This window comes from Symphalangus syndactylus, chromosome 8 (genome assembly GCF_028878055.3).
Source record: "Symphalangus syndactylus isolate Jambi chromosome 8, NHGRI_mSymSyn1-v2.1_pri, whole genome shotgun sequence".
NCBI lineage: Eukaryota > Metazoa > Chordata > Mammalia > Primates > Hylobatidae > Symphalangus > Symphalangus syndactylus.
This window is the reverse complement of record NC_072430.2, coordinates 57174918-57198334: the sequence shown is the minus strand read 5'-3', so window position 1 is coordinate 57198334 and position 23417 is coordinate 57174918. Positions and strand designations below refer to the sequence as shown.

At 38.0% G+C, this 23417-nt stretch overlaps 1 protein-coding gene across 2 annotated transcripts in view; it reads left to right on the top strand.

The window, feature by feature from the left end:
- Positions 1-23417, top strand: part of LRRC9 (leucine rich repeat containing 9) — a 145593-nt gene that overhangs the window by 111088 nt on the left and 11088 nt on the right. For both annotated transcript variants that reach the window (XM_055289184.1, XM_055289185.1), the window contains exons 29-30: positions 598-666; positions 20788-20928. In XM_055289184.1, coding sequence (XP_055145159.1) covers positions 598-666; positions 20788-20928 — 210 coding nt within the window. The remainder of the gene's footprint in view (positions 1-597; positions 667-20787; positions 20929-23417) is intronic.

Here is a 23417-nt window from a genome sequence, read left to right as displayed (position 1 = left end):
AAATAGCATTTTAGAAATAATTTTGCAAAAACTAAAATGTATTTGCAGACTTTCACCAGTGTTAAATGGAAGCTAATAAATAATGCTATGCAATAGAGAAGGCAAATTATTTAACATGAGAAATAGTTTTTCACCTATATATATTCCCAGCAAGTATATCAAGATGCAGTCCACTCAATATCACACATTCCTTTATTGTTAAGGTTGTGTTTAATTATGTACCTTTAAAATTTTTAGATTCGATTCACCTTTTCCATACTTTTTGGTCAATGTGCTGGAGGAATTAACCAAATATAATCTGAGTCCTAGAATAAATCATAATTCTGAGAAAAAAATTTGGTCTTTTCTTGCAAGTGCTGCTCTATAGCCAATTTTCCATGTTAGACTGTTATCTTTGCCAGTCATGTATTTGAAATCTACAGTACACAGCTCTGCCTTTATTCAAGAATACAGAATACTGTCACTCAAGCTCACTTCAGAGAATTCAATCATGAGCTAGCTGCAATCTAACACTTACATATAATTACTTCAAATTAGTCTATATTTTAAGATGTTGAGTCTAACCAAATAATAACTTACTGATTAACTTTTGAATAGGATATCACAGAACTGGAAAAATTTGATGTTATCTCTACTCTCAGGGAGCTTACAGTGTATGGCAATCCAGTGAGTATGTTACCATTCTAATTTATTAGTTAATTTACTGGTAGTTTTATAAAATTTATTTTTATATGGTATTAGAAAAGAATTTAATTTTATGTTTCTGTATGCATAGCCAGTTATCCCAGCCCAAATTTACTGACTTCTTCCAACTGATTACAGTGCAAACTGTCATTGTCATGTATAAATAAGAAGGTCTGTTTCAGGTTTCAACATTGTATTCCTTGGCCTATTTTTCTATCCCTGTGCCAATATTATATAGTATTAATTAATTAACGTTTTGTAGTAAGCCTTGATGTCTGGTAGAATAAGCACCTCTAATTCTTCCTCTTTCACCTCCTTATCTTTCTCATTATTTCTTTCTCTTTCTTCACTGCCTTGGCTACTCTTGGCCCTTTACACTTTTCTATAAATTTTAGGAACTAACTCCTCAAGTTACATGAGAATCTTGTTGATATTTTAATTGGAATGGCATTCAATTTATAAATTAGTTTGGGGAGACATTTGCAACCTTTCCTGTTGGAATCTTTGAGGAGACCCAATAAGTAGCACCCTTGTTCACCCAATTTCTAAACAGATTGAGAAATATGACAATGGAGAGGCAAAAATATCGGCTTAGCTTAGTGAGAAGTCAAAGGAGCATGTTATCAGATCTCAGAAATAGTCAATCATGATCACCCAGATATAGAAAATACTACATTGAGCTTTTTCTGCACAGAAGGAGAGCTTCTCTTGGAGAGCAGAATACATTCTTCCAGAACACTCTCTTCCCAAGAAGGGAGTTAAATCACTCTACTTCCCCAAGTAGAGAGGAAGTGAAGGGGTTGAGAAAACCCAGGAGGGCCACGTTATAGAGCTACTTCCACCAAGAAGGAAATAGCAATAAACAGTATCCCCTAATATTTATAGTATTCAACCTTCGCATTCATAAACGTACATATCACTCCATTTATTTAATGTCTTTGAATAAATATTTGTAATTTTCTCCATAAAGATTTTAATCATCTTTGGTTAGATTTATTGTTGTTTTAATTGCTTTTTAAAATAGTGTCTTTTTTATATTTTCCTAATTGTTGCTGGAGTGTATACATTCTGATTTTTGTATATTGCTTTTTATCTAGGAACCTTGCTGAACCCTCTTTTTAATTCTAATGGTTTGTAAATTTTTGGGGTTTTCTCTATAGACTATTATCTGCAAATATGACTATCATTTCTTTCCAATTCTCTTATTTTTAATTTCCTTTGCTTCTCTTAGTGTGCTATCTAGGATCTCTAGTACAGTGTTGAATTAGAAGTACTTACAGTAAGTTACTAATTTTGAAAGAATGCTTTAAAGTTGTCACTAGTTAATATGATGTTTGCAGTAGGTTATGGGAAGATAACCTATAAAAGTTTAAGGAAATTCCTTTCTAGTTCCAGTTTCCTACCAGTTTTGTCTTGAATGGGCATTGCCTTTTCAGTAATTGGTAATATAGTTTTTCTCTTTAATCTGTTAATATGGTAAATTACATTAATAGACTAGTGTTAAACTATCTTGAAATTCTTGGGATGAATACTTCTTGGTCATGTTTTATATTTTATTGGATTTAATTTGCTAATATTTTATGTAGCATATCTGTATCCAAGGAAATAAGTAAAATTATCCTATAATTTTATCTTCTTTTAGTATTCTTTTCAACTCTCTCAAAGTTTTACTTGCTTCATAAAATAATTTGGGAGCATTCCATCTTTCTCTAATCTATGGAGTTTTTATACGCAATGTCTCATATTCTTCTGGAAGGATAATTAAACCTTATCTCTAGAACTCTCTGGGCTTAATATTTTTTGAGGTTATATTTTAAACTACTTAAATTCTTTAATGGCTATAAAGCTAGTCACGTTTGTATTTCTTAAAAAGTTATTCTGAGAAGTATTATCTAGAAAATTGGCCTTTTTATGTAATTTTTTTTTTTTTTTTTTGAGACAGAGTATCTCTCTGTCACCCAAGATGGAGTGCAGTGGCGCGATCTCGGCTCACTGCAGCCTCTGCCTCCTGGGTTCAAGCAATTCTTCCTCAGCCTCCCGAGTAGCTGAGACTACAGATGCGTGCCTCCATGCCTGGCTAATTGTTTGTATTTTTAGTAGAGACAGAGTTTCACTATGTTGGCCAGGATGGTCTTAATCTGCTGACCTCATGATACGCCTGCCTCAGCCTCCCAAAGTGCTGGGATTACAGGCGTGAGCCACTGTGCTCGGCCTGTAAATTTTTAATGTATTGCTGTCATAGTACTTTCATGAATTGTTTTTCATTTATTTTTAAAAATTTGTATTGATGTAAAATATACATATACAATTTACCATCTTTACATTTTTAAATGTCCAGTTTAGTGGAAATAAATACATTTATATTCTTTATTATTCCTTTCATTCCCATCTCTCATCCCCGCTCCCCTTCCCAGACTCTGGTAACCACCAATCTAGTCTTTGTCTTCATGAGATCCTCTTTTTTAGCTCCCACATATGAGTGAGGACATGTGATATTTGTCTTTCTGTGCCTGGCTTATTTTACTTAACATAATGGTTTCCAATTCCATCCATATTGCTGCAAATAACAGGATTTCATTCTTTTTATGGCTGAATAATGTTCCATTGTGGAGCTATACCATAGTTTCTTTATCCATTCATCCGCTGATGGGCACTTAGGTTGATTCCATATTTTGGCTATTATGAATAATGCTGCAGTAAACATAGAAATGCAGGTATCTCTTTGATGTATTGATTTCCTTTCTTTTAGATACATACCCAGTAGTGGAATGGCTGGATCATATGGAAGTTCTATTGTTAGTTTTTTAAGGAACCTCCATACTGTTTACCATAATGGTAATTTACATTCCCACCAACAGTGTACACAGGTTCCCCTTTCTCCACATCCTTACTAGCATCTGTTATTGCCTGTATTTTTGATATAAGCCATTTTAACTGGGGTAAAATGATACCACATTGTGGTTTGGTTTGCATTTCTCTGATTATTAGTGACTTTGAGAATTTTTTTTTTTGTAAACCTGTTGGCCATTTGTATGTCTTCTTTTAAGAAATGTCTTTTCAGATCTTTTTCCAGTTTTAAAATTATTTATTTATTTTTTGCTGTTAAGTTGTTTGACTGCTTATGTGTTCTGATTATTAATCCCTTGTCAGATGGATTGATTGCAAATATTTTGTCCCATTCTGTGGGTTGTAGCTTTACTTTGTTGATTATTTACTTCGCTGTATGGAAGCTTTTCAGCTTGATGTAATCCCATTTATCCATTTTTGCTTTGGTTGCCTGTGCTTTTGATGTCTTACACAATATTTGCCCAAATCAATGTCTTGGAGGATTTCACCAATGCTTTCCTCTAGTAGTTTCATAGTTTCAGGTCTTAGATTTAAGTCTTCAATCCATTTTGATTTGATTTTTGTATACAGTGAGAGATAGGAGTCAATTTTCATTCTCCTATGCAGAGTTATCCAGTTTTCCCAGAACTATCTATTAACAAGACTGTCATTTTCTTATTGTAAGTTCTTGGTGCTTTTGTCGAAGATGAGTTGACTGTAAATGCATGGATTTATATCTGGGTTATCTATTCTGTCACGTTGGTCTATGTGTCTGTTTTTAATGCCAGCTCCATGGTGTTTTGGTTACTATAGCTTTGTAATAAAATTTGAAGTCACATCGTGTGATGCCTCCAGCTTTGTTCTTTTTGCTCAGGATTGCCTTGGCTATTCGGGAACATTTTAGAATTTGTTTTTTTATTTCTGTGAAGAATGTTTTAGGTATATTGATAGGGATTGCATTGAATATGTAAATTGCTCTGGGTAGTATTGTCATTTTTTAAACAACAGATATTTATTTCTCACAGTTCTGGAGGCTGAAAGTACAAGATCAAAATGCCAACTGATTCAGTTCCTGGTGAGGACTATCTTCCTGGCTTGCAGATAGTTGTCTTGCTGTATCCTCACATGGCTCTGGTGGGAAGGGTTGGATGTGAAGAGGGCATAAAAACTCCTGGTCTCTTCTATACTCTTCCATAAGGGTACTGGTCCCATCATAAGGACCCCATCCTGATGACCTCATCTAAACCTAATCACCTCCCAAGACCCCAACTCCTAATAATACCATTACATTAGGGGTTAGGGCTTTAATATATGAATTTTGGGGGCAGATCAGCATTCAGTCCATAGCAACATCCAATCCTTAGCCTCAACTCAGGGTTCACCTATTATTCTCATAATGTCTGTTCTAGCAAAAGGATTCAGCCAGGATCATGCATTGCTAAGAGGCATTAGTGGTCATGTCCCTTTAGCTCTTCCAGTCTAGAAGATTCCTCCTCCAGACTGAGGAATCTTCCAGACCAGAGAAGCCAAAGGGGCATGATGATTCCTTCACTTTGATGATTTTGACGCTTTTGAATATTATGGACCAGTTAATTTGTAGAATGTCCTTCAAGTTGGGTTCATCTGGTGACATCTTATGATTAGACTCAGGTTGTGCATTTTGGGGAGGGATATTGCAAAGCTGGATGTTGCATTCTCCATGTATCTGTCACACAATTTTAATTTGTCCTATTGACTGTGATCACTTGATTAAAGTGGTGTTTGCCAGATTTTTCTGCTGTAAAGTTACTCTTTGCCTCTTTTTTTTTGCTTTCTGTGGCGTCATGTACCTTATTATTTTTTTTTTATGTATATACTTTAAGTTCTAGGGTACATGTGCACAACGTGAGGGTTTGTTACATATGTATACATGTGCCATGTTGGTGTGCTGCACCCATTAACTCGTCATTTACATTAGGTATATCTCCTAATGCTATCCTTCCCCACTTCCCCCACCCCATGACAGGCCCTGGTGTGTGATGCTCCCTACCCTGTGTCCAAGTGTTTTCATTGTTCAATTCCCACCTGTGAGTGAGAACATGTGGTGTTTGGTTTTCTGTCCTTGCGATAGTTTGCTCAGAATGATGATTTCCAGCTCCATCCATGTCCCTACAAAGGACATGAAGTCATCCTTTTTTATGGCTGCATAGTATTCGATGGTGTATATGTGCCACATTTTCTTAATCCAGTCTATCATTGATGGACATTTGGGTTGGTTCCAAGTCTTTGCTATTGTGAATAGTGCCACAATAAACATATGTGTGCATGCATCTTTATAGCAGCATGGTTTATAATCCTTTGGGGATATGTCCAGTAATGGGATGGCTTGGTCAAATGGTATTTCTAGTTCTAGATCCTTGAGGAATCACCACACTGTCTTGAACAATGGTTGAACTACTTTACAGTCCCACCAACAGGGTAAAAGCATTCCTATTTCTGCATATCCTCTCCAGCACCTGTTGTTTCCAGACTTTTTAATGATCGCCATTCTAACTGGTGTGAGATGGTATCTCATTGTGGTTTTGATTTGCATTTCTTTGATGGCCAGTGATGATGAGCATTTTTTCATGTGTCTGTTGGCTGCATAAATGTCTTCTTTTGAGAAGTGTCTGTTCATATCCTTTGCCCACTTTTTGATGGGGTTCTTTGATTTTTTTCTTGTAAATTTGTTTAAGTTCTTTGTAGATTCTGGATATTAGCCCTTTGTCCGATGGGTAGATTGTAAAAATTTCCTCCCATTCTGTAGGTTGCCTGTTCACTCTGATGGTAGTTTCTTTTTCTGTGCAGAAGCTCTTTAGTTTAATTAGATCCCATTTGTCTATTTTGGCTTTTATTGCCATTGCTTTTGGTGTTTTAGTCATGAAGTCCTTGTCCATGTCTATGGCCTGAATGGTATTGTCTAGGTTTTCTTCTAGGGTTTTTATGGTTTTAGGTCTAACATTTAAGTCTTTAATCTATCTTGAATTAATTTTTGTATAAGGCGTAAGGAAGGGATCCAGTTTCAGCTTTCTACATATGGCTAGCCAGTTTTCCCAGCACCATTTATTAAATAGGGAATCCTTTCCCCATTTATTGTTTTTGTCTGGTTTGTCAAAGATCAGATGGTTGTAGATGTGTGATATTATTTCCAGGGGCTCTGTTCTGTTACATTGGTCTATATCTCTGTTTTGGTACCAGTACCACACTGTTTTGGTTACTGTAGCCCTGTAGTATAGTTTGAAGTCAGGTAGTGTGATGCCTCCAGCTTTGTTCTTTTAGCTTAGGATTGTCTTGGCAATGTGGGCTCTTTTTTGGTTCCATATGAACTTTAAAGTAGTTTTTTCCAATTCTGTGAAGAAAGTCATTGGTAGCTTGATGGGGATGACATTGAATCTATAAATTACCTTGGGCAGTATGGCCATTTTCACAATATTGATTCTTCCTATCCATGAGCATGGAATGTTCTTCCATCTGTTTGTGTCCTCTTTTATTTCGTTTAGTAGTGATTTGTAGTTCTCCTTGAAGAGGGCCTTCACATCCCTTGTATGTTAAATTCCTAGGTATTTTATTTCCTCTGAAGCAATTGTGAATGGGAGTTCACTCATGATTTGGCTCTCTGTTTGTCTGTTATTGGTGTATAGGAATGCTTGTGATTTTTGTACATTGATTTTGTATCCTGAGACTTTGCTGAAGTTGCTTATCAGCTTATGGAGATTTGGGGATGAGACAATGGGGTTTTCTAAATATACAATCATGTCATCTGCAAACAAGGACAATTTGACTTCCTCTTTTCCTAATTGAATACCCTTTCTTTCTCTTGCCTGACTGCCCTGGCCAGAACTTCCAACACTATGTTGAATAGGAGTAGTGAGAGAGGGCATCCCTGTCTTGTACCAGTTTTCAAAGGGAATGCTTCCAGTTTTTGCCCATTCAGTATGATATTGGCTGTGGGTTTGTCATAAATAGCTCTTATTATTTTGAGATACATCCCATCAATACCTAGTTTATTGACAGTTTTTAGCATGAAGGGCTGTTGAATTTTGTCGAAGGGCTTCTATGCATCTATTGAGATAATCATGTAGTTTTTGTCATTGGTTCTGTTTATATGCTGGATTACATTTATTGATTTCTGAATGTTGAACCAGCCTTGCATCCCAGTGATGAAGCCGACTTGATGATGGTTGGTAAGCTTTTTGATGTGCTGCTGGATTCGGTTTGCCAGTATTTTATTGAGGATTTTTGCAGCAATGTTCATCAGGGATATTGGTCTAAAATTCTCTTTTTTGTTGTGTCTCTGCCAGGCTTTGGTATCAGGATGATGCTGGCCTCATAAAATGAGTTAGGGAGGATTCCCTCTTTTTATATTGACTGGAATAGTTTCAGAAGGAATGGTACCAGCTCCTCTTTGTACCTCTGGTAGAATTTGGCTGTGAATCTGTCTGGTCTTGGACTTTTTTTGGTTGGTAAGCTATTAATTATTGCCTCAATTTCAGAGCCTTTTATTGGTCTATTCAGGGATTCAACTTCTTCCTGGTTTAGTCTTGGGAGGGTGTATGTGTCCAGGAATTTATCCATTTCTTCTAGATATTCTAGTTTATTTGCATAGAGGTGTTTATAGTATTCTCTGATGGTAGTTTGTATTTCTGTGAGATTGGTGGTGATATCCCGTTTATCATTTTTTATTGCGTCTAGTTGATTCTTCTCTCTTTTCTTCTTTATTAGTCTTGCTAGTGGTCCATCAGTTTTGTTGATCTTTTGAAAAAACCAGCTCCTGGATTCATTGATTTTTTTGAAGGGTTTTTTTGTGTCTCTATCTCCTTCATTTCTGCTCTGATCTTAGTTATTTCTTGCCTTCTGCTAGCTTTTGAATGTGTTTGCTCTTTCTTCTCTAGTTCTTTTAATTGTGATGTTAGGGTGTCTATTTTAGGTCTTTCCTGCTTTCTCTTGTGTGCATTTAGTGCTATAAATTTCCCTCTACACACTGCTTTAAATGTGTCCCAGAGATTCTGGTATGTTGTGCCTTTGTTCTCATTGGTTTCAAAGAACATCTTTATTTCTGCCTCTATTTCGTTATGTACCCAGTAGTCATTCAGGAGCAGGTTGTTCAGTTTCCATGTAGCTGAGCGGTTTTGAGTGAGTTTCTTAATCCTGAGTTCTAGTTTGATTGCACTGTGGTCTGAGAGACAGTTATAATTTCTGTTCTTTTATATTTGCTGAGGAGTGCTTTACTTCCAACTATGTGGTAAATTTTGGAATAAGTGTGATGTGGTGCTGAGAAGAATGTACATTTTGTTGATTTGGGGTGGAGAGTTCTGTAGATGTCTATTAGGTCCACTTGGTGCAGAGCTGAGTTCAATTCCTGGATATCCTTGTTAACTTTCTGTCTCGTTGATCTGTCTAATGTTGACAGTGGGGTGTTAAAGTCTTCCATTATTATTGTGTGGGAGTCTAAGTCTCTTTGTATGTCTCTAAGGACTTGCCTTATGAATCTAGGTGCTCCTGTATTGGGTGCATATATATTTAGGATAGTTCCTGTGTTAGTTTTCACAGGATAATGGCTTCTAGCTCCATCCATGTCCCTGCAAAGGAAATGATCTCATTCTTTTTATGACTGAATACTATTCCATGGTTTATATGTACCACATTTTCTTTATCCAGTTTATCACTGATGGGCATGTGGGTTGAGTCCATGTCTTTGCTACTGTGAATAGTGCTGCAGTAAACAAACGCGTTCATGTATCTTTCTAATAGAATGATTTATATTCCTTGGGGTATCCATCCAGTAATGGGATTGCTGGATCAAATGGTATTTCTGGTTCTAGGTCTTTGAAGAATCGCCACACTGTCTTCCACAATGTTTGAACAAATTTACATGCCCACCAAGAGTGTAAAAGCCTTCTTTTTTCTCTGCAACCTAACCAGCATGTTGTTTTTTGACTTTTTAGTATTTGCCATTCTAACTGGTGTAAGTTGGTATCTCAGTGTGATTTTGATTTGCATTTCTCTAATGATCAGTGATGTTGAGCTTTTTTTCATATGTTCGTTAGCCTCATGTACGTCTTCTTTTGAGAAGTATCTGTTCATGTCCTTTGCCCACTTTTTAATAGGGTTGTTTGCTTTTTTCTTGTAAATTTGTTTAAGTTGCTTATAGACTCTGGATATTAGACCTTGGTCAGATGGATAGATTGCAGAATTTTTCTCCCATTCTGTAGGTTGCCTGTGCACTCTGATGATAGTTTCTTTTGCCATGCAGAAGCTCCTTAGTTTAATTAGATCCCATTTGCCAATTTTTGCTTTTGTTGCAATTGCTTTTGGCATATTTGTCACAAAATCATTGCCTGTGCCTATGTCCTGAATGGTATGGCCTAGATTATCTTCCAGAGTTTTTATAGTTTTGGATTTTACATTAAAGTTTTTAATCCATCTTGTGTTAACCTCTGTGTAAGGCGTAAGGAAAGCATCCAGTGTCCATTTTCTGCATATGAGATAGCCAGTTCTCCAAGCACCATTTATTAAATAGGGAATCCTTTCCCCATTGCTTGTTTTTGTTGGGTTTGTCAAAGATCAGATGGTTGTAGGTGTGCGGTCTTATTTCTGAGTTCTCTATTCTGTTCCATTGGTCTATGTGTCTGTTTTTGTACCACTACCATGCTATTTAGGTTAGTGTAGCCTTGTGGTATAGTTTGAGATCAAGTAGCATGATGCCTCCAGCTTTGTTCTTTTTCCTTAGGATTGTCTTAACTATTTGGGCTCTTTTTAAAAATAGTTTCTTCTAATTCTGTGAAGAATGTCAATGGCAGTTTAATAGGAAGAACACTGCATCTATAAATTACTTTTGATGATATGGCCATTTTCACAATATTGATTCTTCCTATCCATAAGCATGGAATGTTTTTCCATTTGTTTGTGCCCTCTCTGATTTCCCTGAGCAGTGGTTTGTAGTTCTCCTTGAAGAGGTTCTGCATATTCTTTGTTAGCTGTATTTCTAGGTACTTTATTCTTTTTGTAACAATTGTGATTGGGAGTTCCATTCATGATTTGACTCTCTGCTTGCCTGCTGTTGGTGTATAGGAATGCTAGCTTTTTTTGCACATTGATTTTGTATCGTGAGACTTTGCTGAAGTTGCTTATCAACTTAAGAAGCTTTTGGGCTGAGATTATCAGGTTTTCTAGATACAGGATCATGTCATCTGCAAACAAAGATAGTTAGAATTCCTCTTTTCCTATTTGAATACTATTTATTTATTTCTTTTGACTGATTGCCCTGGCCAGAACTTCCAATACTATGTTGGATAGGTGTGGTGAGAGAATGAAGGAGGATAGAGACATGACAACTTGTCTTATGCCAGTTTTCAAGGGAAATGCTTGAAAGACCCATCGGTATGCTGTCTTTAAGAGATCCATCTCACATGCAAAGACACACATAGGCTCAAAACAAAGGGATGAAGGATGATTTACCAAGCAGATGGAAAACAGAAAAAAGCAAAGGTCACATTCCTAGCTTCTGACAAAACAGACTTTGAACCAACAAAGATAAAAAAATGACAAAGAAGAGTATTACATAATGGTAAATGTTTCAATTCAACAAGAAGAGCTAACTATCCTAAATATATAGTCTCGCCATACAGGAGCACCCAGATTCATAGCAGTTCTTAGAGACCTATAAAGAGACTTAGACTCCCACACAATAATAGTGGGAGATTTTAACACTCCACTGACAGTATTAGACAGATCATTGAGACAGAAAATTAACAAAGATACTCAGTACCTGAACTCAGCTCTGGATCAAGTGGATCTGATAGATATCTACAGAATTCTCCACCCCCCAACAACAAAATATACATTCTCATTGCCTCATGGAACTTACTCAAAAATTAATCACATAATCGGAAGTCAAACACTCCTCATCAAAGGCAAAAGGACTGAAATCATAACAAACAGTCTCTCAAATCACAATACAATCAAATTAGAATTTAAGATTAAGAAATTCACTCAAAACCACACAACTACATGGAAATTGAGCAACCTGCTCCTGAATGACTGCTGGGTAAATAATAAAATTCAGGCAGAAATCAAGAAGTTCTTTGAAACTAATGAGAACAAAGAGACAATGTATCAGAATCTCTGGGGGCAGATAAAGCAGTGTTAAGAGGGGGAATTTATAGCACTAAATGCCCACATCAAAAAGTTAGATCTCAAGTTAACAACCTAACATCACAATCAAAAGAACTAGAAACCAAGAGCAAACAGACACTAAAGCTAGCAGAAGACAAAAAATAACTGAGATCAGAGCAGAACTGAAGGAGGAAAGAGACATGAAAATCCCTTCAAAAAATCAACAACTCCAGGAGGTGGTTATTTGAAAAAAATTAATAAAATAGATAGACTGCTAACTAGAGTAGTAAAGAAGAAAAGAGAGAAGAATCAAATAAACACAACCTAAAATTATAAGGGGAATATCATCACTGACCCCACAAAAATACACACAACCATCAGAGAATACTATAAACACCTCTATGCACATGAACTAGAAAATCAAGAAGAAATGAATAAATTCCTGGATATGTACCCCCTCCCAAGACTGAACTAGGAAGAAATTGAATCCCTGAATAGGCCAATAATGAGTCCTGAAATTGAGATAGTAATAAATAGCCTAACAACCAAAAAAAGCCCAGGACCAGACAAATTTACAGCTTAATTCCAGAGGTAGAAAGAAGAACTGGTACCATTTCTACTGAAATTATTCCAAAAAATAGAAAAGGAGAGTCTCCTCCCTAACTCATTTTATGAGGCCAGCATCATCCTGATACCAAAACCTGGCAGAGATACAACAAAAAAAGAAAACTTAAGGCCAATATCTCTGATGACTATTGATGCAAAAATCCTCAATAAAATGCTGGCAAACCAAATCCAGCAGCACATCAAAAGGCTTATCCACCATGATCAAGTTGGCTTCATCCCTGTGATGCAAGGTTGGTTCAACATGTGCAGATCAATAAATGTGGCTCATCACATGCAAAGAACTAAAGAAAAAAATCACATAATTATTTCAATAGATGTAGAACAGGCCTTTGATAAAATTCAACATCCCTTCATGTTAAAAATTCTCAATAAACTAGTTATTGAAGGAATATACCTCAAAATAATAAGAGCCATAAATTACAATCTCCCAACCAATATCATACTGATATTGGGGACTCGGTTCTTTATCCAGCTTGCCATTCTGTGTATTTTAATTGGGACATCTAGACCATTTACGTTTAAGGTTAGTATTGTTATGTGTGAATTTGATTCTGTCATCATGATGCTGGCCGGTTATTTTGCAGACTTGTTTATGTGATTACTTCATAGTGTTACTGGTCTGTGTACTTCAGTGTGTTTTTGTAGTGGCTGATAATGGTTTTTCCTTTCCATATTTAGTGCTTTCTTCAGGAGCTGTTGCAAGGCAGGCCTGGTGGTGACAAATTCCCTCTGCATTTGCTTGTCTGAAAAGGATCTCATTTCTCCTTCGCTTATGAAACTTAGTTTGGCCAGATATGAAATTCTAGGTTGGAAATTCTTTTCTTTAAGAATGTTGAACATTGGCCCCCAATCTCTTCTGGTTTGTAGGATTTCTGCTGAAAGGTATGCTGTTAGTCTGATGGGCTTCCCTGTGTAGGTGACTTGGTCTTTTTCTCTGGCTGCTCTTAACATTTTTTCTTTCATTTTGACCTTGGAGAATCTGATGATTATGTGTCTTGGGGTTGGTCTTTTCATGGAGTATCTTACTGGGGTTCTCTGAATTTCCTAAATTTGAATGTTAGCCTGTCTTGCTAGGTTGGGGAAGTTCTCCTAGATAATATTCTGAAGTATATTTTCTAACTTGGTTCCAGTCTCCCCGTCTCTTTCAGGTACCCCAGTCAGTCACAGGTTTGATCTTTTTATATAATCCCATGTTTCTGGGAGGTTTTGTTCATGCCTTTTTGTTCTTTTTTCTCTAATCTTTTCTATCTGTCATTTTATTTTATTTTATTTGAGACACAGTCTCACTCTGTCACCTAGGCTGGAGTGCAGTGGCACAATCTCGGCTCACTGCAACCTCCACCTCCTGGGTTCAAGTGATTCTCCTGCCTCAGACTCCTGAGTAGCTAGGATTACAGGCACACACCACCACGCCCAGCTAATTTTTGTATTTTAGTAGAGACAGGTTTCACCATGTTGGCCAGGCTGGTCTCAAACTCCTGACCTCATGTGATCCACCCTCCTTGGCCTCCCAAAGTGCTGAGATTGCAGGCATGAGCCACCATGCCCGGCCCTGTCTTATTTCAGAAAGATAGTCTTCAAGCTCTGAGATCCTTTCACTGCCTGGTCTATTCTGCTATTGATACTTGTGATTGCATTGTAAAGTTCTCATGTTGTGTTTTTCAGCTCTATCAGGTCAGTTATGTTTCCCTCTAAACTGACTATTCTGATTATCAGCTCCTGTATTGTTTTATTATGTTTCTTAGCTTCTTTGCATTGGGTTACAACATGCTCCTTTAGCTCAGCGAAGTTCGTTATTACCCACCTTCTGAAGCCTACTTCTATCAATTCAGCCATCTCAGCCTCTGCCCTGTTCTGTGCCCTTGCTGGTTATTTGGTGTTGTGGTCACTTGTAGGAGAAGAGGCACTCTGGCTTTTTGTGTTTTCAATGTTTTTGCGTTGATTTTGTTCTCATTTTTAGGGGCTTATCTACCTTCGATCTTTGAGATTGCTGACCTTTGAGTGGGGCTTTTGTGGGGTCATTTTTGTTGATATTCTTGTCTGTTTGTTTGTTCTTAACAATCAGGCCACTAATTATTAGCAACCATAGGGCTGCTGCAGTTTGCTGGGGGTACACTGCAGACCCTAATTGCCTCCATTTTCCCCATACCTGGAGGTATATCCAGTGAAGGCTGCAAAGCAGCAAAGATGGCAGCCTGCTCCTTCCTCTGTAAGCTCCATCCCAGGGTGGTACTGACCTGTTGCTGGCCCAAATGCACCTGTAGGAGGTGTCTGGAGACCCCTGTTAGGAGGTCTCACCCAGTCAGGAGGAACAGGATCAGGGACACACTTACAGGAGTAGTCTGGCTGCTTTTGGTAAGAGCCAGTGTGCTGCATTGGTGAGGGACTCTTCCTCATCCGGACCTCCTGGACTCTCCAGAGCCAGCAGGCTGGAAAAGCTGAGTCAACCAAACAACAGAGACACTGGCTGCCTCTCCCCACAGGGGCTCCATCCCAGGGAGAGATCAGGGTTCAGTGCATATAAGCCTGGCTGGAGTGACTCAAGGCCCCCCACAAGGGGGCCCCGCCCACTGAGGAAGAATGGATCAGGGTGCCACTTAAAGAAGCAGTCTGAGCATGATCTTGCAAAGCAGGTGTGTTGCAGTTAGGGGGAACCCTCCTCGTCCAGACCACCTGGACTCTCTAGAGATGGCAGGCTGGAACGCTGAGTTGACTGAACCACAGAAGTGGCTGCCACCCCTTCCCCTAAGAACTGCTTCTGGTTTCAGGCAGACTCATCCTTCCCCCAGGAACTGCCTCTGGTTTCAGGCAGACTCAGCCTATTGCCCTTGGCTGGCTGGAATTCTAAGCCAGTGGGTCTTAACTTATGAGGTGCCATGAAACTGAGGCCTGCAGACTGACACTGCTTGGCTCCCTGGATTCAACCCCCTTCCTAGGGGAATGTACAGACAGATCTACCGCCTTGCCAGAATCCCGGCGCTGGAGTATATAAAACTTCTGGGTCTCTGTGCCTGAGCAGCTACTCTGCCAAGACTCCACACTGCTCTGTGTATCAGACCCAAAGCCCTGGAGACATGGGCTCACAAGTGGATCTCCCGATTTGTGGATTGCAAAGATCCATGGGAGAAGCATGGTTTCCTGGGCACAATGGCACACTTACCGCTTCCCTTGGCTGGGGATGGGGGTTCATTTGGCTCTGTGCCACTCTCATGTGGGCTGTCACCCCACCCTGCTTTTCTTTGTTCCCCATGGATCCAGTTGATTGCCTAGTCAGTCCCAATGTGAGAACCTGGATATTTCAGCTAAAGGTGCTGAGTTCACTCACTGCTTTCACTCCTCTCTGTGAGTGCTGCAGACCGCAGCTGCTTCTAATCAGGCATCTTGGCCCACATTCAGGTCTTTTTTCTATATCCTTTCCACCTCTGTATGCCTTTTAATTGGAACACTGAGACTATTTACATTCAGTGTTATTATTCATAATAAGAACTTACTACTGCTATTTTGTTGCTTGCTTTCAGTTGTTTTGTAACTCCTTCCTTTTTTACTGTCTTCCTTTGTGGATAAGTGATTTTCTTCCTTTTTAGTTAAGTGTTTTAATTTGTTGCTTTTATTTTTAATGAATCTGTTATAGGCTTTTGCAATGGGGTTACCACAAGCTTAAAAAATTATAGATACAACAAGTTATTTTAAAGAGATGACAACTTATCTGAGACGATAATAAAAGAACAGGAATGGCCGGGGGTGGTGGCTCACACCTGTAATCCCAGCACTTTGGGAGGACGAGGCAGGTGGATCACCTGACATCAGGAGTTCAAGACCACCCTGACCCAACATGAAGACACCCTGTCTCTACTAAAAATACAAAATTAGCCAGGCATAGTGGCACATGTCTGTAATCTCAGCTACTTGGGAGGCTGAGGCAGAAGAATCACTTGAACCCGGGAGGCAGAGGTTGCGGTGAGCTGAGATCATACCACTGCGCTCCAGCCTGGGCAACAAGGTGAAACTCTGTCTCAAAAAAACAAAAACAAAACAAACAAACAAAAAACTAGAAAAAAAAAAGGACAGAAACAAAGGAAAAAAAACACACAAAAATTCTACACAACTCTATTCTCTGGCCCCCTACATTTTAACTTTCTTTCAATTTACATGTTTTCATTTTGGGATTTTTTGTTTTTTGTTTTTTTGGTGGGTTTTTTTTGTTGTTTGTTTGGTTTTTTTTGATATGGAATCTGGCTCTGTCACCCAGGCTGGAGTGCAGTGGTGCAATCTTGGCTTACTGCAACTTCCACCTCCCGGGTTCAAACAATTCTCCTGCCTCAGCCTCCTGAGTATCTGGGATTATAGGCACCCACCACCATGCCCGGCTAATTTTTGTATTTTTTGTAGAGATGGGTTTCACCATGTTGGCCAGGCTGGTATCAAACTCCTGATCTCAGGTGATCTGCCCACCTCAACCTCCCAAAGCACTGCGATTACAAGCATGAGCCACCGCGCCTGGCCCATATTTTCAAGTTAACTAGCTGTTAATAGGTTGCTGCAACTATTATTGTTTTTGATAGGTTTTTGGAGTGTTGTACTAGAATTATGAGTGGATTGCACACCACAGATATAATAATAGAGTATTCTGTGTTTGTCTATGTACTTAATTTTGCCAGTTGGCTTTATACCTTGAAAAGCTTTCTTTTGCATGTTAATAGGTTTTCTTTCAGATTGAAGAACTCCCTTTAGCATTTCTTGCAAGACAGGCCTAGTGGTGGTGAATTCTCTCAGCTTTTGTTTGTTTGTGAAAGACTTTATCTGTCCTTCAAATATGAATGTCAATTTTGCTGGATAAAGTATTTTTAATGGCAGTTCTTTTTTTCTTTGAGCACTGAAAATGTCATTCCATTCGCTCCTGGCCTATATGGTTTCCACTGAGAAGTCTGTTGCCAGACAAATTGGAACTTCTTTATGTTATTTCCTTCTTATCTCTACTGCTTTTCAGATCTTGACCTTTGAGAATTTGATTATTAGATACCTTGTGGTAGTCTTATTTGGACTGAGTTGGCTTGGTGTTCTAAGACATTCCTGTACCCTGGATTTATCTTTCTCAAGTTTTGGAAAGTTTTATGTTATTATTTCTTTGAATAAGCTTTCTACCCCTTGCTCTTTGCCCAGATCCCTCTTGGATACCAATCATTCTTAGATTTGGTCTTTTGAGGCAATTTTCTATATCTTGTACATGGTCTTCATTCCTTTTGATTCCTTTCCCCTCCCCTGTCCCACCCCCATATATTTTCCAATAGCAAGTCTTTGAGCTCATTGATTCTTTCCTCTGCTTGGTTATTCTGATGTCAAGAGCCTCTCTAAGAGGTTTTCAGTTCAGCAAATTTATTTCTTAGTTCCAAGATTTCCATTTGATATTTTTTATTATTTCAATTCCTTTGTTAAATATTTCTGATAAATTTCTAAATTGTTTTTCTGAGTTATCTTGGAGATTGCTGAATTTTCTTAAAACTAATATTTTGAATTATTGGTCAGAAGCTCGCAAATCACCATCTCATTGGGGTCAGTCACTGGATTTTTGCTTTATCCTTTTGGGGAGGTCATGGGTGCCTGTCTACTATTGTTTCTTGTGAGTATACATCTATGTCTTTGCATTGAAAGATTAGTTACTTACTCCAGTTTTCTCTGCCCAGCTTGTTTCCTTTTTTATTAAATATATTTGTTTAGCAAATCTTCACTGTTAGGTTGCTGCTTGCCTTTTGGTTCTGGCTGGGGTGGCACCTTAAGGCCAAGTTCACCTCAGCTCTAGTAACTGGTCAGAGCACTGCCTATCTCAAATGAGGGGCATCCCAAAGGGATTATCCTGGCAGTATGGGAAGGCTTGTTGACCAGGGGACCAGAGGAATGTACCTCCTGCAGCCACTTTTATTTGGCATCTCCTTTGACCAAGTTACAGAGCAGAGTTTCTGGGCTGGGGATGGTAGTCCCGCCTCCCCTGTTTGTCTCTGCCTATTCTCAGGGATATTTCTCCCTTCAGGCAGTCATGATGCTACCCACAGGTTAACACAATGACAGGTCTCCTGCTAGGGAGCCCAAGAAGATGGAGAAGCTGGCTGATCACCTCCATTTTACTTTTTCCAGGATATAAACCATGAGTTAAGGGCAGATTTTCCACACAGTTGGTGTCTGGCAGGATTCGGTGGAGGGGTTGGTGGGGAGGGGAAGGGGCATCTTATATGTGGAAGGCCAGTTCTCCTGCCATCTGCTAAGAGTTTTTCCACTTCTCTGTGGCCCGGGGAACTGTCTTATCCTCATTCTTGAGCTCTGGGTTGTTGCTAGTGAAGATCTCAGCACTGTATATTTGTTTTCTGGTTTTTATTGGGGGCGAGAAGCCAGCTTGCCTCTTTGCTGCCATTTTGGAACCAAAATCCTCTTGTGAATTTTTAAAATGTTCATCATATTCATGTTTTTGTCACCTTTTTTATACCTAAAGTCATTTTTCTTTTTCTTTTATATTGTTGATGAATCCTGTTATGGGCTTGTCTATTGTAATAGTTTATTTAAAGAGCCATATTTTGGCTTCATCAAATGTGTTATTATTTTGTTTTCTATTTCATTAATTTCCACTCTTTATTATTACCTTCTTTTAGTTTGAGTTTGCTTTTCAAAAAAATTATTTCCCAGCACTTTGGGATGGTGAGACAGGAGGATCTCTTGAGGGCAGGAGTTTGAGACCAGCCTAGACAACATAGCAAGATTTGTCTCCACAAAAAATTTCAAAATTAGCCAGATGTAGTGGTGTGCAGCTGTAGATCTAGCTACTTGGGAGGCTGAGGTGGGACAATCACCAGAGCCTGGAAATTCGAGGTTACAGTGAACTGTGACTGTATCACTGCACTTCAGCCTGGGCAACAGAGTTAGACCCTATCTCTTTAAAAGAAAGAAAGAAAATGAAAGGGAGGGAGGGAAGGGAGGGAGGTAGGGAGGGAGGGAAGAAGGAAGGAAGGAAGGAAGGAAGGAAGGAAGGAAGGAAGGAAGGAAGGGACTCTTAAGTAGGATACCTAGCTCATTAATTTTCAATTTCTTTTCAGAATCAGTCAATACATTTTAGGTTATAAACTGCTGCTTTAGCAACATCCAAAAAGTTTTGATTTTGTAATATTTTATTGCTTTTTATTTCTTAAAATCTACTTCCCAAAGAATTCTTCTTTAACTCATGAGTTATTCAGGGAGATGTGTGTGTCTATATTAATCTCAAATCTATAGAGTATTTCTAGTTATCTTTGTCATTTATTTCTAATGTTATTATAATTTAGTAAGAGAAAACAATCAGAGGAAAACACAAATTTCTTGATATTTATGAATTTTGTTTTGTGGCCTAGAATGCAATCAAGTTTTTTTTTTTTTACTCGATTTTACATATTAAGAGATCTTTCTCCGTTACTGTATATATAATCTACTATATTCTTTTTTAAAAAAAGATAGTTTATTCATACTCTCTCGATAGTTTCTTTCTTATTCTCTTTTTATTTGCTGCATACTATCTGTGTCAGCAATCCCCAAGATCACCCTCACGTTCAGAGATTTGCTAGGAGGACTCATGGGACTCAACATATAATTGTACTAATGGCTAAGACTTATTACAGTGACATAATAAGGATACACAGCCAAATGATAAGGGAAAGAGACACAGGGAGATTCTGGAGGAATCCATGGGCAGGCTTTCTTATGCTCCTTCTCTTCCACAAGGAGTCACACAGAGCACACTCTTCACATAGCAAGAAAAATGCTGCAATTTGTGTGTTATGTTTTTGCCCAAGGCAGCCCATTAGAGACTCAGCATTCAATGATTTTGTTGGGGGATGGTTACATAGGCACACCCTTCCTATCATGTACCAAAATTCCAAACCCCAGAAGGAAATGAGGTGCAGCATAAATCATATTGTTCGTATTAATAGTCTAGGCACAATAAACTCCTCTTACCAATTAAGGAATGGTGGGAACGCTCCCAAAATACCAAATACCTAACACCAGCAATAGCTATCCTTGCAAGCAGACCCTTTTGAAGTTAACAACCTCAAACCAACTTTGTTAAATCCCTCTCAAATTTTTAGAGTAGGTTGATACTATGAAGAGAGGGATCATGTAGTTCAGTAGGTATGTGTTGAATTAATTAGACAGTGCCTGTGGGAAAATATAAGTTTCAAAATAGTTACTTTTAAGTGAACTTCCATAACGTAATCCTATTCATGAGTTTGGATTGCCTGTAGTTAGTGAACAATACTGTTACTTTAAAAGGAGGCTGAACCTCTAAATGGTAGTCATAGTTTAAAAAAGAATTCTTTATTTGGCATAATAGGAAATTGAGTAATTTTTCAAAAAGGTAGCTCATTATCTGTAGCATCTATTACTATAAGTTAGCTGTTATTTGTCCTCTTTGTTGCCTATGCTAAATTTCCTTCTCTATACAGGTTAATCTTTGAAATAAAAGTTTTGTAGGAATAAATTGTTATTTTTAACTTTATTCAGATTTGTAGAAAAATGCTACATCGCCACATGCTTATATTTCGACTGCCTAACTTACAGATGTTAGATGGAAGTCCTGTGAATTCAGATGATAGGGCAAAAGCTGAATTTCACCTCGCTGAACTACAAGCAAAGAAAAATTCGGTAATAATCATATTATTTACAATTTTCCTTTTGAAGCACATTAATTATTAGTAAATGAACATTATATTATATCTTTTGATTTAAATGTTTAAACCTATGGTGTTTTTGATGAGAATGATCTTAGTATCTATTTAGTGATTACTATCAAAGGCAGCTTGATTTGGTGAATAGAGCATGCGTGCTCACACACACACACACACACACACACACATATATGTCAAGGAACATCCTTTTCTTAATAGCATACTTCATACTCTGACATAAGGGAAGTTATTTAATATTTGTATGCTCAATATGTCAGATGATGCTAGAACATAGGAAACTATAACATATCACTTCCATAAATAGAAACTAACAATAAAACTATTTCCCTTTAGGCACACAGAAAGGGAAGGAAGGAATTCTGAACTCAACTCTCTGGATTGTGTAGTTTATCTAAGAAAGCAGATGTGTGCCTCTATCTGTGTGTTTTGTCAGGATAATTGGGCTTTTTACTCAGGAGCCCTAAAATGTATCTGATCATGGTAGGAAAGAGATTAAAGAGAAAAGAAATAATAAAAGCATGTCATTTGAAAATTCTGTCTTTGACCACCTAGTTTCTTCATGACCATCTTCTAAAGACTAAATTTAACACAGAAAATCTATGGTTTTTGAACAGAGAAGTAACATTATTAGAATGCTGTGGTTTGAGAAAAAAAGAGCCTGGAGGGAGAAGGGAAAGCAGCTCAGAGGCTTTTAGAATAATCCAAGAGAGATGTTATGAAGACCTGGACCAGGGTAGAGAATATAAATGAATCTTTGATGTAAGTGAAAACCAGAAACCAAGGACATTAGAGTCCATGAACAGAGGTGACTTTAAAAACATTACACTGAATAGGAAAAGAGATAGGACTACCATACATGCTCTCCTAACGGGCTTTCACTGAACTCACCAGATTAATTCCGGTGACACTCCCAATTGCAGAACATACTGAACTTTTGATACTTGTAGGCTCCTCTCTAGTCCACTTCTCCCTTCAGCAGTACATTCATATACTTATCAAGAGCTAACTGTTCTTGTTATTTTAAATAAACACAGGGACTCTAAGTGCAAATTTTAAATTATTATTTCTATTTGTCTATGAAAACCAAATGGAATACTTTGGAAAGTCTGGATAAAGGGCACTCTCTCTCTCTCCCCACCCCTTCCAACGCCCTCCCCCATAGGTTCAAATTAGATGTGGGAGAAAAACCTAAAATATGAAGAAAATGATAAAAATGCAGAGAAAACATGTAAGGAAATTATTTTTAAAAGCTAGACAAATTATTGTGTTCAGATTTTTTCCACATGCCTTTAAATTCTTGCTATTTTAAAGAAACCAAAACTAGAAATTGTAGGCAAAATAAGGGTATGATGTCTCCAAAAACAATCAAATAAAAAATACCGATCAAGGGACCCTTGCCTACAGAAAAAGCCTTGGTCCTTCATCAAAAGATTGATGAATGCATGTACTTTTACATATTTTATTTTTTTAAGATGAATATCAATTAGACAATGATTCCCTTACTTTTTTTTTTTTTTTTTTTTTTTAGACGAAGTCTTGCTCTGCTGCCCGGGCTGGAGTGCAGTGGTATAATCTTGGCTCACTGTAACCTCTGCCTCCCAGGTTCAATTGATTCTCCTGCCTCAGCCTCCCACGTAGCTGGGACTACAGGCATGTACCATCATACCAGGCTAATTTCTGTATTTTTAGTAGAGATGAGGTTTTGCCACGTTAGCCAGGCTAGTCGCGAACTCCTGACCTTGGGCGATCCACCCGCCTTGGCCTCCCAAAGTGCTGGGATTACAGGCTTCAGCCACTGCATCCAGCCCCCTTACTTTTTTTATTAACTCTTTTAAAATTAATCTTGACATTTTTTGATTAACCAAAGGGCTTTTATTATAGGTCAAAGTAGCTACAGAGACTTGTGACTTAAAAAGTTTTACAATGTTTAAAAAAGATTATTTAGTTTAGGCAAAGGAAATTGATTCATTTGTGGACTATATCTACAAATTTTTTTCCAAAAACTATGGTTTCCAAAAAGAAATTTAGCCATCGATCTATATGATGTAACAAAAAAAGTGCATCATCTAATGTCATCTACTCAAATCTTTGTCATAGGCCCCAGTCTTTCAAAAGAGAGCGAATGGTCAAATAAAATTTAGTTCAGTGATTTAAGAAGATTTCTTCCCTTTTCCCTTTTTTATATTCCTGAAGCAAGTCACTTCATGAAAAATGTATGCCACCTGTATTAGTTTCATATTGCTGCTACAACAAATTACCACAAATTTAGTGGCTTAAAATAACATATATTGTCTTACAGTTTTGAAGCTCAGGAGTCTGAAAACCGGTATTAAAGGACTAAAATAAAAAATACTGGCAGGGGCCAGGCTTGGCGACTCATGCCTGTAATCCCAGCACTCTGGGAAGCTGAGGCAGATGGATCACTTGAGCCCACGAGTTCGAGTG